This window comes from Erigeron canadensis, chromosome 9 (assembly GCF_010389155.1).
Source record: "Erigeron canadensis isolate Cc75 chromosome 9, C_canadensis_v1, whole genome shotgun sequence".
Lineage (NCBI taxonomy): Eukaryota > Viridiplantae > Streptophyta > Magnoliopsida > Asterales > Asteraceae > Erigeron > Erigeron canadensis.
Genome location: NC_057769.1, coordinates 25,321,969 through 25,337,854, shown reverse-complemented (window position 1 = coordinate 25,337,854; position 15,886 = coordinate 25,321,969). Strand labels below are relative to the sequence as shown.

The 15,886-nt window shown below is 38.7% G+C and overlaps 1 protein-coding gene across 2 annotated transcripts; it reads left to right on the top strand.

Moving 5' to 3' along the window:
• Positions 1-8,557: 8,557 nt before the first annotated feature.
• On the top strand, positions 8,558-14,230 carry LOC122580997 (disease resistance protein RUN1-like). 2 transcript variants are annotated; one of them, XM_043753140.1, is made up of 3 exons: positions 8,558-9,182; positions 12,826-13,867; positions 14,005-14,230. In XM_043753140.1, the coding sequence occupies exons 1-3, from the start codon at positions 8,680-8,682 to the stop codon at positions 14,128-14,130; spliced, it is 1,671 nt and encodes a 556-aa protein (XP_043609075.1). In that variant the 5' UTR covers positions 8,558-8,679; the 3' UTR covers positions 14,131-14,230. The 2 variants fall into 2 exon arrangements, with proteins under 2 accessions (XP_043609075.1, XP_043609074.1); XM_043753139.1 differs by having other exon boundaries at positions 8,558-9,194.
• Positions 14,231-15,886: the final 1,656 nt, after the last annotated feature.

The window sequence follows — 15,886 nt, the reverse complement described above, 5'->3', positions numbered from 1 at the left end:
CCCTTATGATACCTTATCCTTTTCTTCTTTTTATTCGAAATCCACAGACTAAAATACGAACCCACTTCTGGTTTTCCTCTTTTTATACAAATCGAACACACCCCTGGTGTTCTTCCTCTCGTCCCTGTTCTGTTTGTCCTGAAGAAACTGTTCTTAGCTGTTTTTGTCCAAACCGCAAGTCAACACTCAAGTTTTATTTTGGTTCCAAATGTAATACAGAAACTACCCCTCTGTCTTCTTTCAATCCCTTGTCTGCAAATCGCTATATGATTCTCGCAATGAATCTGAAAACCCTAGGCTCTGGTACCAATTTGTTGCCCAGTGGGGGGTTTCAATCAAACCCGAATCAGGTAATTAACGAAAGTAAAAGATTGATATATAAACTAATATGTTATAGAATCAACTGATATGTTTACAATAAGTTTGTACAATATGGATCTGCCTAAAAACGAAAATAACAACACCTATTTATACTAGTGCTTCCCAGCAGTTATTCTTGAACCATCACAATGCTTTAGTGTGGTTGTATCCTTTCTTGAACTGTTGTATCTGTTAAACAACTATTGTGATGTTTCTGTTTGGTTGCCACCGGTTTGATAGTCACGTTTCTATCTTAACTGACTTTCCTAACTTTACACTTACAACCCCTATACTTTGTCTAAGGACGAGATTAGTCCAACAAATACGTCTTCGGTTTCTGTTGATTGGAAGATAAGTTTTCACGTTTGAAAGAGGCAGAAGCTTTGAAAGCAGCAACCTCCATGGCAGGTCTCTTTTCCTCGGATATCATTCTCTGTCTCTCGTCCTCTACTACCAAATGATAAGCGGTCCCGAGTTCTGGTGTTGGTGTTGTAGCCAGAATTTGTGTTTTAATGACTCCAAAGGCACTTTCAAGACCCATGAGAAACTCATAAAGCCTTTCCTTTTCTTGTCGTTCAACTAACCTTTTACCAATATCACACGTGCACTTATTACATGTATATTGTGGGACGGGGAAGACTGATTGGAGCTCATCCCATACCGAGCGAAGCCTGGTGTAGTAAGCCAAAACAGTGGCACCATCCTGATTTGAGAAAACAATTTTGTTTTTCAGTTCATAAGCTCTTGGTGCACTTTCTTTCCCAAATCGCTCACGGAGATCTGACCATATCTGAAAGGACGTGCTTGCATATTTCACACTGCTTCTTATGTCCTTTTCCATGGCGGTGGTAAGCCAACCTTTGATCATTGCATCAACTCGCATCCAAGGCATGTAATCCTTGGATTGTTTGTCTGGTTTCTTGATGGATCCGTCAACGAATCCAATTTTATTTTTTACAAACAAAAAATTCTCCATCTCTTGAGACCAATCTGCATAGTTTTTATCAGATAGTGTATCATTGACTTGCATTTGTTTGGGGTAATCAGGGGGGTGAAGGTAGTATGGTGAGTGTTTGTACACCAAACCGTGATTAGGTTTAGAAGGGGGATGATGGGTGTTTTTGGTTGTTTGTTGGCGATTCCCCGAAGGTAGAGTGAATCTCTTTATGCCAATTGATGTATGTGTATATCTTGTTTGAGTGTTCCAAGGATCTGATTGGTTATTTCGAGGGTTTGTTGTATATGAAATGGCGCCTCATCACGTCCCTTTTATATGAACGTCTTAGGGTTTTCTCCAAGGGATATTATTTTCATAAATGCCGACCTTTTGATAAGAACAAATCTCTATTTTGTAGGGAAACAATTTTTATCCTTTTTAATCTTTCGTGCGTCCTTTGTTACACTCGACCTTCGTGACACGCTTCGTGACTCAGGCAGGGTGTGTCATCAAGCCCCCCAGTCCAAGGGGATGTTTTTGCAAATCAAACATTGTCTTGGACTATTCTTGCTGAACCAATAATTAATGAGGACGTGCTGTGGTAAATGCCACTCTTTTTTAATCAACACTGCTTTTATTTTCCTGCCATCTTTCCATTAACTCTCTGTTAGTCTCTTCTTCTTCCGCCGCCATTTACTGTTCTTTTTCTTTTCTTCTTTTTGATATATATATTTGTTTTGCAGATCTTCCATAATGTCTTCAAAGAGGAAAGTTACTGATGTTGGTTCTTCTGGCTCTCCATTTGATGTTGTTGATACCATGTTGAAGAAAGGGAAAGGCACCGCCGATGTGTTGCCCATTACTTTTTCCGGAACCTCCGCTCGTAAGTTTATGGAGGAAGAGCTTTTATCAAAGAACCTTGGTGATCGGGAAAATCTTCTGATCAGCGGTTTGTGTCGGGAGTATGAATATTCCCAAGACATGTTGAAGGAATCTCAGTTTGTTGTTGGAAACCTGTTTGACAGGATATCAGGTCTGGAAAAACGTTTATCGGAGCAAGATGTTGTCGTTAGGGCTTTGCGTGGTGGCTTGGTGAAGCGTCATGATGAGTTGTTGCAGAGAGATCTCGAGAATGGAGATTTTTTGAAGAAGGTTGATGTTCTAGTGAACCAGGTGATCCTTTATATTTGTGGAACACTTGTGACAAGTCCTGAGGCGATGAAGTTGGTTGATCTTGTAGTGAGTACATCAAAGAAAAAGGGGTACTTTCTGCTACTCACTCTGAACATGATCCCGGCTATGTGAAGGCGAAGGAGTCATTTGATCAGGCTATCAGGAACTTGGCTGCCTACCAAAGTAATTTTATTTATGATGTTACTCATTTGTCTGATCCTGATGTGCATGATTTTCTGGCTATGAAGCCTCGTTTGGACTAAACTTTTTATTTTGTCTTATTGAACTTTATGATGGAATGCTTATGTATTAGACTTTATATCGTCCTGTATTTTATTCCATGCTTTTTGGGTTACCTGCCAATTTGTTCCCATTTGAGGTTGCGGCCCTCAACTTTTGAGGCGATTAGCCTTTTTTGTGTGGTCTGCCCCTTCCGGGGCTTTAATTTCTAGGCTCGTAGCCTTGCATTGTTTTTTTTTTTTTGAAAGGTTATCGTTCATTTTGTTAGTTGTGGTAATTCAGCAAGCTTTGAAAATTTTATTTGTATTTAATGTAAAAAATATCAATGCAGAGAGAGAAAAACTTAACAGTAAAATTTTCGTAAATTCGAACTATTCCATGTTCTATCGACCATAACTCCTTCGGGGGTTTCGAGCTTCTATGCCCCATTTCCAAAGGACGTCTATACTCGGTATGGGCCTTCCCACGTCGGTCCCAATTTTCCCTTGTACTCCTTTTCACTAGCACTATTTAGTCGTAGCACGTAGTCTCCGGTCTTAAAACTTGTGGGGTTTACCCTTTTGTTGTAGTATCCTTCTATTTTCTTTTTGAAAGCAGCTTCTCGGATGGCTGCGACCTCCCTTCTTTCTTCGAGCAAGTCCAAATCTACTCGTAGTTCCTCATCGTTTCCTTCCGTGTCTAACATTCGATGAGTCGAGACTTAGAACTCTGCCGGAGCTACGGCCTCCGTTCGAAATGCCAGGCTAAACGGGGTTTCTCCGTTGCTCCTTTTTGGTGTTGTCCTGTTAGCCCAAAGCACCAAAGGTAATTCGTCTACCCACCCTTTATGGCTCCGTCCCAGACGCTTCTTTATTTCTTTGATTAGTTCCTTGTTGGTCGCCTCTACTTGTCCATTTCCTTGGGGGTGGTAGACTGATGCGAACAACTGCTTAATCTGTAACTGCTTACAGAACTCAGGAAAAACTCCTTTTGCAAATTGGGGTTCGTTATCAGATACTATCAATTCTGGTATCCCGAATCTGCATATAATATGTTCCCACACAAATTTTTTCATTTGGTCCCCATTTGTTGAGGCGAGCGGCTTCGCTTCGACCCATTTTGTAAAATAGTTGATCGCAAGCACCAGGAATCTTTTCTTGTTTTGCGCTTCAGGGAGTGGTCCTACGAGGTCGATTCCCCATTGTATGAAGGGCCAAGCCGAGATAACTTAGGTCATGTCATTCTTTGGTTGTCTCTAGACGTTGGCTCGCAGCTGGCACGCCTCGCAATTCTTCAGTAATGCTGTGGAGTCTTGGTGCATAGTTGGCCAGAAATATCCCAGCCTCATGGCCTTCGTCGTGACAGACTTTGCCCCTGAATGGGCTCCACAGATTCCCTCATGTATTTCTCTGATTATCATCTATGCTTGCTTAGGCCCTACACAACGAAGCCACGGCGTGATGAAGCTTTTTTTTTATATATAATTTCTTGTCTAGGATTTTGTATTATGGGGCTTTAACTCTTATTTTCCGGGCTTCGTCTTTATCGGCCGGGAGTATTCCACTTAGCAAGAATTCGTAGATGGGAGTCATCCAATTCTTTCCTTCCTCCTCCACGAGGTCCGAAACCTGTTTTTCTTCTATTGATCTTTCCTTCAGGACTTCTACCAGTACTTGTTTTCCTAAATGTCCAAATGTGAGCGAAGCTAACATGCTCAAGGCATCTGCTTTTTTGTTTTGGTTTCTTCGAATGTGCTCTATCTCGAAATGACTGAAGCATTCTATCAATTCCCGCACCTTTTGTAGATATAGCTTTGTTGTTCCCTGCTTCGCATCGTACTCCCCTTTCACTTAACACGCCACTAACTGGGAGTCAACGTATGCATGGATATTGCGGATCTTCATGTCCCTGGCCATTTGCAACCCTGCTAGTAATGCTTCATACTCGGCCTCGTTGTTGGTTACTTCGAACTCAAACCTCAGCGCATAAGTGAATTCTTTGTCCTCCGGGCTAATTAACATGAGGCCCGCCCCACAGTCGTCTGAACTGGCGGCCCTGTCAGTGTACAACTTCCAGGTGTCATGTTCGACGCTTCCTATCACCTCCAACGATACAGAATGCATCATGGAGTTTTTTCCTACATGAACTTCGGTAATGAAGTCAGCCAACACCTGTCCTTTAACTGCATTCCTTGCTCTAAATTCTATGTCATGTTCTCCCAACTCGATGGCCCACTTAGCTACTCGTCCTGATTTTTCCGGCTTCACCAGTATTTGTTTTATCGGTTTATCGGACAAAACAACGATAGGGTATGCCTGGAAGTACCTTCGCAGCCTACGTGCTGCGTGAACTAACGCCAGGGTAAGCTTTTCTAGCTCTGGGTAGTTGGCTTCTTCGCCTTGTAGGACCCTGCTAATGAAATAGATCGGAATTTGATGTCTATCCCTTTCCGCTACTAGTACTGCACTTACACATTCAGCCGATGCTGCTAGATACACGAAGAGAGTTTTTTTTGGTCTCAGGGCCGTAAGTGTTGGCAGGTTTGCGATATATTCTTTCATTTGTTCTAGTGCTTTGTTTGCTTCGTCCATCCATTTGAAGTCCTTGTTGCTGGCGCAGCCCTTCAATATCTTAAAGAAGGGGAGCTGCCTGTTTGCGCCCTTGGAAAGAAAGCGACTGAGTGCGGCGAGTTTGCCGTTTAAGCTCTGGGCCTCCTTAATTGTTTTCGGCGCCGGGATCTGCTTTAATTTATTTATCTTCGAGGGGTTTGCATGGATCCCTTTGTTGCTGATGTAATATTCTAAAAATTTGCCTTCCTCTACACCGAAGGAGCATTTTTTAGGGTTCAGCTTCATATTTATCCTACGAAGGTTCCCGAAGGTCTCGAGTACATCCTCCATGAGGCCTTCCTCGTCTCTGCTTTTGATGACCATATCATCCACATATGATTCCAGGTTCCTCCCTATTTGCGTCGCGAAGGCTTTATCGACCAATCGTTGGTACGTTGCCCCTGCGTTCTTCAAACCAAATGGCATCTTTCTATAACAGTAGGTCCCCCTACTCGTGTAAAATGCTGTCTTATCTTCATCTTCTTCCGCCATTTGTATTTGGTGGTACCCTTTGTATGCATCCAGGAAGCACTTTAGTTTATGTTCCGTCAGTGACTCCACCTTCCAATCAATTTCCGGCAAGGGATAGCAGTCTTTGGGGCAAGCCTTGTTTATGTTTGTGAAATTGACACACATCCGCCATCCCCCGTCCCCTTTTCTCACCATTACGGGGTTAGCGATCCATATTGGGTAGGTGGACTCCCTTATTATGCCGGCTTGCAACAGCTCCTCTACCTCCCTTCTGGCAGCTTCATCTCTGTCCGCGAAGAGGCTGCGCTTTTTCTGGTGAACCGGTTCTACATGCTTTCGCTCGTTCAAGCGATTCTCCGTCACGAAGGGCTTGCCTTCCAACGTGAGGATCCGAGGCAATCCGGTCATGTCTTTGTATTCCCAGGCGAAAATGTCCATGTTCGCCTGTAGCAATTTTCGGAGCTTGTGTTTGCGTCCATCCGAAAGGTGCACACCAATAGAGATTGTTTGGTCAGGGTAATCAGGGTTGATTATGACCTTCATCGTATTTTCCTCTTCTTGCGTATCTTTCGGGACGGACGGGCTTATGTCGTCGCCCCTTTTTACGTCACTGACTTGCTTAGTTGCCTCGTAGGTGGAGGGGATCGTTCCTATCCCTGTCTCGGATCGGAACTTTATAAGCCTGTGAATCACTAAGGGCACCATCTCCAGCTTTTGCATTGCGGTTCTCCCCAGGAGAATATTATAGGGTGATGGGGAGCGCACTATCGAAAGATCCAGGGTCTCGGTTCTTTCATGTGTTTTGTCGCTGATGGTGATGTCTAAGTCGATTTCCCCCAACGGCCATGCGTGTTCTCCCGAGAAGCTGATTAACAGGCCCCGAGGGTCTATCTTTCGGGCTCGCAGGGCGTCTGGTAGTTTGAGGAAGCAGTGCTCAAAGATCACGTCACACTCACTTCCACTATCTAAGTAGACCCTTCTTACTTCGATGTTGAACACCGTGGTTTGAATAATGAGGGGGTTGTTGGATGGTTTGTCCTTTCCCAAGGGAGGGAAATAGAAACCTTCTGTCTCGATCTGACACGGATCTGGGTGACTGGTGGTTCCTTGGCTGATTGCCAGGGCTGCCCTCCTGTCCTTTAGGGGTCTGCTCTTGTTCTTCTTCACCATTTCTTGCGATGTGAGTGTACAAAAATCTTTGTTGTGGGTTCTTGATTCTAGATGGGGTCCCACGGATGGCGCCAAATGTTTGTACACCAAACCGAGATTAGGTTTAGAAGAGGGCTTATGGGTGTTTTTGGTTGTTTGTTGGCGATTCCCCGAAGGTAAAGTGAATCTCTTTACGCCAATTGATGTATGTGTATATCTTGTTTGAGCGTTCCAAGGATCTGATTGGTTATGTCGAGGGTTTGTTGTATATGAAATGGCGCCTCATCACGTCCCTTTTATATGAACGTCTTAGGCTTGGGAAATAGGCCAATATTTAGGGTTTTCTCCAAGGGATATTATTTTCATAAATACCGGCCTTTTGATAAGAACAAATCTCTATTTTGTAGGGAAACAATTCTTATCCTTTTTAATCTTTCGTGCGACTCAGGCAGGGTGTGTCATCAGTGAGTTGTAATTGTTCTCGCCATGCTTTGATGTTTCACCTTCTACATTCTTAAGTTTGTCGCATTCTGTCATGTTGAAGAAGGTCGATTGTGGTTTTAAAGATTAGGGGTCTGATTGAAGGTAGGATCTAGGCTCTGATGCCATATAAAATCTGAGGGGTTTGTTATTTTATTTATTGTTCAATGCATACTCGTAAGAGGAGATGGCCTCTTAATATAAATACATAGCAAACTTAAAGGCCAAGATAAAGATAACTCAAGACTATAAATCAGGACACACATATGGTAAATATAATCGGCTAATTCTAATAATTTGACAATAAATACTGCTAACTAGTCCACTTGTTCCATAGTCATTTTCGTAAAAGAGAATGGTGTATGAAGAATTGTCCATCGTTAAAATGGACACCGTCATGTTTCATGTTGACTTTGTGACATTTTGTACGAACAACTTTTCTTTCACTTAATTTTCTACTAGAATTTTATATTTACCAAGTATGAGAATGTTCTTTTATTTTTAACAAGAAATAAGTATTTTTGCAATTATTGAATCTTACCATATATGATCATTAATGGTTGTTGGGTCAACTTACATTTTTTTTTAATGACGAATTAGCTATTAGCGATCAAGTACTCACAAATAATATGTATACGACAGTATGCAAACCTTGATCCACAATCCACGTTTCCTAATTAGCACCTCTAAATAAAACAATATCGTTCCAAAAAGGAAACCCAAAGCCGCATGGAGAGAAAAATCCTCTCCCACACGGCCACATTCCAAATGCATGAGTAGCGGTAGCCAATTCTTTGGTCAACATAATGTTGACTCACCTCGTAACCTCGTTAATAATTTCTAATTACATGATTAAGTCGTTTCAGAAGATAAGTGTTTGACTTTAGAGAATTGAAGATTTAGGTGCTTCTTTATGTTGTCAGCAAAACGACGTGGCTTATCACAAAAAAGAATTTTGAACAGCGTATAATATATACTTATAAAGTTTTTGATGATGACCCAAACGGAATAGTTAATATTAATCATAGTATTTACCGTTTTTAAAAAGAGACAAAGAAACTTCCTGGAAGTTCCTTCAGTCCCTTGCATACACAGTACTGTAAAAATGGACTTAATTTTAAAATAGATAAATGATATATATACTGTTGTTTTAAAAGAGTAGTGTTTTCTAATATTCAGCCCCAAATCCAGATTCGGATACATATATCCAATAATCAAAGATCTTTCTAACTCAGAATCTGATCTGGATTTGAATCTGTTTTCGGTTTTGATTTAGCCTCCATGGATGTCCTATCGGCATCGTCGTCTTCATCTTCCAATTTTGTTTACGACATCTTTTTAAGCTTTAGGGGAGAAGACACCAGACTAGATTTCGCAGATCACCTGTATACCGCACTGAAAAACGCAAATTTTCGCGTATTCAGAGACAAAAACGATATGAAGCTAGGATTCAATATCAAACCCCAACTTGACTACGGTATCAGACAATCGAGAATCGCGATTGTCCTGATATCCGAAGGATATCGCTATTCCAAATGGTGTCTTGATGAGCTCGTCTACATCATCCAGCGGAGAAAGTTAGATGATCGTTACATTGTTTTTCCGATTTTCTATCACGTGCGCCCGTCGGAGATCCGAAACCTGCAGAATGTCAACTTTAAGAAAGAGTTTGAAGAACACAACAAAGACCTTTGTGTGTCGGAGAAAAAAATTGATGAATGGAGAAAAGCGTTAAATGAAGTTTCCGGATTTATGGGAAAAGTGTTGCCAGCTAGATCCAATCGGTACATTTCTTTGTACGAATTTAATTCCTTCTGTCTTTATTTTTGTTCATAATGTACGTATGTCTCTTAATTATGAATCTAGTTGTAGTGGCTATTTATGGTAAGAGATTTAGGGCCTAAATATAATAATATATACGTGGTTATAAATTAGAGTGCAAAAATCAAAACAAAAGATGAAATATCCAAAAAATCAACACAACCGAATCAAAAGAACCAAAGTACCTAAAAACCAACAGCTTTGTTTCAATTTTCCTAAAAACTGAATGTTTTTGGTTCCATTCGGTTTTGGTTAAATAACCAAACCGAATTTTAAATCTCAAACCGAACCATACTTTGGAACTGATATGAACCAAGGGAATTGAATAGTCCATAGTTAGTTTTAGGGTTTATGCTCATGTACGCATGTCTGTGACTCTATATAAGCATGTGACTAGTTAATGTAGAAATTATTAGGTTACATTTTTCCAAAGAACCGGATGCTTGAAACGTGGCGTTTATCTTATTTTCCATTGTTGACTTTTGGTATCGAATTTTGACATTGACTTCACTATGCCTAAAACTTATAAATGAAGATTCTTTTTACTTAATTTTGCCCAATTTATTGCAACTTTTGTAGTGTTTTGTGTTAGTCATAATATTTGGAATTGTAGTTGAAGTCGTATTTTAATCATATGACATACACTTTAACCTTTTCTAATCTAAGCTAGGCTAAACTTACAAATGGTAAAAAAAAAACCGACTAAAACTAAAAACTAATCTGACATAGGCCCAAATAAAAAATATTGAACCATTTAAAAACCAAAAGTCCAATACCCATTCAAAAACTGAATTGTTTCAGTTTGTTTTTGGTTGTAGCCTAAAACCGAATCTTACTCAACTCAAGTTCTAATTGATTAGTTTAGCCCTCTGTTTTGAATTTTGACATAATTGCTAAGCCTGCAGCGGTTTATCACATTTTTAGCTAGTTATCACAAAGCCCTGTTTTGAAAATTTAGGCTTGGTGTTAAGCCTAATATATTTCTGAACAAAAGTGCAGCTAACTTGTTAGGATTTTACCATGAGGCCATGACAGTGGTCACGACCATCAAGAACAACCCCCTATTATTCCACCCTCTACATCTTTTTCCCACTTTTCTCTTACTTTAGTTTTATGTGATCTGTTGGGTTTGAAGATAGCGGCCTGTCTTTTTGGCTTTGTCTTTTTATCTTTCCTGGTTCGTGTTTTTATCGCCGTGTCTTTTTGGTTTTGCTGTTGTTTTAACTCAGGCCCAATGAACAGAGGTTTGGTGGGTGAAGAAGAGACGGTATATGGGTAAAAAAAAGTAACCATCACCCAGATGGTGTAGTTGCAAGGAGTCATGTTTCCTCACAAGAGGTTTCAGGTTTAAGTCTCACCCTAAACATATTTAGGGTGATCACAGGTATTTAATTTCTACCTATTGTAGATCAGTGAGAGTTTTCCCTTTAGATTTCTGGGTGAGGGTTTCTCTTCACGGGTCTATTACTCTATTCTGCGAGAATACCCTATAACACTGACTCGGTTAAGACAACATATGCTAGACCTCCAGATAATCGCGATTCTCAATGTTTTAGCATGTGTTTTGACCAGAATCATTAACAATTTTTTGATATGACGCATTAAGCCCGAAGGCTACTTTCTTTATGAAACAAACATGCTGAATGGGATCGATTGCTTGACATCCCATTTAGTAGAAATCAAGTACACTCTGAATTTTTTACTCGAATGCAAAGTTTTTGATTCAAATGTAGGCAGTTAAATCTGTATATCCATATGACCAAATCTTTTCCCTAGCCATCCCTAACTTGTTTAATTGGTGAGATTTAAGCATCAAGTCCTTTGTGAGGACTTCGATCTAGGGCACCTCGCGGTGACTAATGTGTATGTATCTAGCATAATGCGCGCGCGCACACTATAGGGGTGGGTTATTTTGAGTCCAGCTTAATTTGTGTCCAAAAAGAGTCCATGTAACTTACACATGTATAAGTCGTGGTGGCAGTGGTCGCCAGAAGATCATGGTGGTGGTCGGAGATGATGGTGGTGGTGGGAGGAGGTTATTGGGATTTAGGAGAGGGAACAAAATCAGTGGACCCTTTGGACTCAAATTAAGACAATGAAGATAAAAGATTATAGCTGAGTTTGAACATGATAAAAAGCACAAAAGGTCGATGTAGCAAAAAATATTTAACTAAATAAACATCTACTCATCATCTTCTCTTATTCAGTTACTCTTCCACCCCCACCACATCACCACCTTCAATCAAGTAAGAAGATATATCTAGCAACGAGTTGGTCGGCTCTTAATTGATTTGGCTTAATCTTGATCGTTTTTGAGCCTTTGACCTCATTTTTAGTGCGAGTCGGCCTAACTCAACTCGTCCAACAAGTCACGACTCAAATCCGGGTACCCATTCGGGTCAAACGATTTTACAACTTTGGGCATTTTTAGTTGTATCAAGTAACTAATTAACCGATACTCTCTTAGCATCTCTAGACTATTCACTGACCACTTAAGATGTTTACCTAGAAACTTTTTGAAACTGGATCTCTTCAAGTCTTCTCAACCTTCAACCCCCCTGACCATTAGGCCACTTTCGAGATACTTATACCTAGTAACTTATTGTAATCCCGCAAGTGGAATCCTAGTACAGAATTATAGAATTTATTCCATTTAGTAGAATTCTTGCTTCCGAATTCATAAACTAACCAGTTATGTAATTAGACAAATTAATAGATTAGCATAAGAAGCCAAACTAAACAGAAGGCTGAAATATCGAATGCCGTAAATTTCAACCAGGCCAACTCGTTAACATCCTACTCAAGAATGGCATTATGCAATAAAGCCTTCTCGACAGTGCAATCTGCTTTCTGGGGCAGTAATCACAAATACCAATGAGAAGGGACATCATGCGCGGAATGTGTCCCGTTATTCTGTATCTTTCCAACCACTTAACAGCTATCATGAAGAATGTTCATTTGGTATGCGTGAAAAATGTGCGATGCATTCACTATATATAATTTTCTTGTGAAATTCTGGCAGATCTAGAAGGTTATTTTGTTCCTTTTATGTAAGGTCACATTTTAATTACATGGGTTGTGTTTCTTAGCATTAATTTACAGAGGATTAATGATGCAAGTTCTGATTTATTGATTGGTAGTTGGTCATGATGATCTCGCAATATTTATAAACTCTATATTTCTAGTATTATATTTTAAGTTATTAGTGTAGTTCAAAGTTAATCGGTCATGCAACAAAACATACACTTAATTAGAATCTCATACGTTCACCCTAGCTCAATTTAGAGATACTGTTCTATTTTATACACTTGTTAGTATATTGTGTACTGTTTGGTTACCCGAGACCTAAAAGTCCTGGCTTCCACACTGGCTGAATTTAGATTCATTTTTAATAGGGTCTATGTTTTGCTGATAAAGGTTTTTCTGTATTGTTAGCTGTCTTTTATTTTTTTTTAGCTGTCTAATAGTATATTGTTGGATGAGTGGTAGACGAAGTACTCATTTTGCACCTTCTGTGTGTTCATATCATTTGATGCAGATGTTGCTTTGTCGAGCACTATAATGCTATGTTATCTGATGTTTACATGGTTGGCCGTTAATTTATAGGCGTGAATCAGATTTTATCAAAGAAATAGTGAAAAAGGTAAGAAGCATATTGCATCAACCAGATATTGCTTCATGGGTAGCGAGCAAATCCAGGGACATTGACCTATGGTTAAAAGACCCTAAAGATGTCAGAGTAGGAGTGATTAGCGGGATGAAAGGAGTTGGTAAATTTACCATTGCCAAGTTTGTTTACGATAGCAACGTTGCTGATTTTGAAGCTAGCAGCTTTCTTAATATTAGAGAAGCTTCAACACAAGAAGATGGCTTAACACTCTTACGCAATCAACTCATAGCAGATGTTTCAAAGAGGAGAGAGCAGAGAGTAAGCAACATTGAAGAGGGTACTATATGCCCAATAAGGTTTTTAGTTGTTCTTAATGATGCAAATCAGAGTGAACACATCGATGCTTTGATTACTCCAGCGGATTGGTTTTTCACACAAAGTAAAATCATCATAACTACCTCTCGTGAACACTTAGTCAGTCACTGGAACCAAAATTATAAAACTTTCAGCATTAGGCCACTTGATGATAATGAGTCTCTCCAACTGTTTTCTTTTTATGCCTTTTCTCAAGATCGTCCACCAGAGGGCTACTTGGAACACTCAAAGAGAGTTATAGCACACTGCAAAGGGTGTCCTTCAAGCCTTCAGAATATCGCTTCTTTACTAGTTGGCAAAAACATAAACCAATGGGTAAAGTTTTTAGAGAAACGGGAGGAAATCCGGGAAGAATCGAGTGACATAATATTAGAGGTGAGCTACAAGATGTTAGACAAGCACGAACAACAATTGTTTCTCGAGATTGCTATGTTGATGCTTGGACAAGATGCAAATGATGCAGAGACAGCTCTCAAGAAATGTGATTTCTACTCAAAGGTGGGTATGCAGAATCTGAAGAAGAAATCCTTTATAAAGGTTGACAATCAGAATAAGCTAATAATGGATCCATCACTTGCTGCAATGGCAAGAAGAATTTATAACCTGGCAACTGCTGATAGTCCTGGGAATAGTAGTTTCAACAGTTCAACAGAAACAACCAATGTAAGATTCATTACTACAGTTTTTATGGTAAGGACAACTTTGACAAGTCAAGTTGTCCTAACTTAGAGAGGATCCTCACCCAGTTTTTATATTGCCTCTTACTCATACTAGTTGCCTTTTTTTCTTTCTTTTACCAGGAGAGCATTATATCTGGAATTGGGCGGCGTGGGAAACGAAAGCGATTAGATGATCAAGACGAACTAGGCTCAGGGCGAATCGATGAAAGTCCAAGATGGTTTAAACGATTATGGTTTTGGCGTTGAGAATAAAAAATCACGTCTTAGATAAGTCACCCATATAGTTGTTTCTTTCTATTGCTATTACAAAAACATCAATGATAATTATACAAGAAACTTTTAATTATCCACGATACATATATATATTTTATCGCACAGTATATAATTATATAAAGTATATATATATTGTCGTGGATAAAGTTGTAACCTTATCATTCCTTGATTCAAAATAGTCTCTTTCTTCACTTAATAAATTACATGGCCCGAAGTAATAATATTTCTTTCATCTGGATTCTAAAGTAATGGTTGACATCTCAATCTTAATCTTATCTTAAATTTAATATTATTTTAAATTTAATCTTATTTTTAATCCTAATCTCTTTATCTTAATCTTAATTTTAATATATACTATAAGACAGTTAAACTAATAAATTATTAACTAATCACATTACTCGATTTCATCAATTTGACTTTTGATGATGTCATCATTTAGATAAACAAAAATAAAAAAATCCTAATAATCATTATCTAAATATATTATTATATTAGTATTTATATTGATTTGTTGAAAAAGTCTCATTAATTTACATTTTTTATTTTCCATCAATAATTTATATTTTTAGTCCTGAATACTTAATTTATATTTATTTTTAGCCATCAACTTGAAAGAATTTTTTAAAATTTACAATCATTTAATTAAATAAAATTTACACATAACTTACACATGTATAAGTCTCGTCGGAGATGGTCGCCGTTGCCGGAGGATCATGGTAATTTTAAAGCCTTTTTCAAAATCAAAGTTATGTTAAAACATTGCCACGTAAGATTGGCACCTTCATATTTTTTTTTTTGACAATATTTATCTTATTTATATATTAAAAAAATTAAATATTAAAATAAAGCTAAGACTATATGTACAAAACTATAAAAATCGTAGGACTCCTGTTTGGTTAAATTATTTACTTTACATACGGAAGCTAGACTAGAAAGTTATATTTTCTTACGAGTATTATATAAATAATATATATTACAATAATAAAGAGTTCATTAATTTATAGATGTCTTTGATATATATTTATTTATTTATATCTGTATCTATCTATAGTGAAAAAATGTTGGGATATGGATGATGTGCGTTGTAGTATGTTCAGGGTTGTCAAAAAAAGGTCAAAACTCTAAAACGCATCCCAATAACTGGAAAAATGGAGACTTAACTAAAAGAGTCAATAGTCCTAGAGATGAACTTGCAGCTGCACAATTCAAAGTGAATAGTAACCCCCATGATAAAAGAAGTAAAGAGGAGGCTGCTACCATTCTTGAGCAATACAATGAAGCTGTTCTACATGAGGAAAAACTTGTGTTTCAAACAGCAAGAATAGATTGGTTGAGAGATAGAGACCGAAATAGTGCATTCTTTCACAAGGTTGTTAAAAGCATATGACAAAGGAATAGAATTCTGAGGTCGCGTTTGTTTCACAGAATTTGATGGAATCTGATGGAATTGGAATTTAATTCCATTCCTTAATGCGTTTGTTGTTCAAAGAATGAGGAATCTCATTCCGTAGGAATGTAAACATTCCATCATTTGATGGAATCTCCATTCCATGGGGATGGAGGAAGGAATTTCATTCCTTCCGTTACTTGAATTCTCAAAAAATCAAAAACATTCCGTCAAATTCCATTCCTTCATATTCTAATTCTTTCTAAAGATTTCATTCCTTCCAAAAACATTATGTGAATGAAACGCGCCCTGAGTATTAGTAGGAATGATGGGACCGTTGTA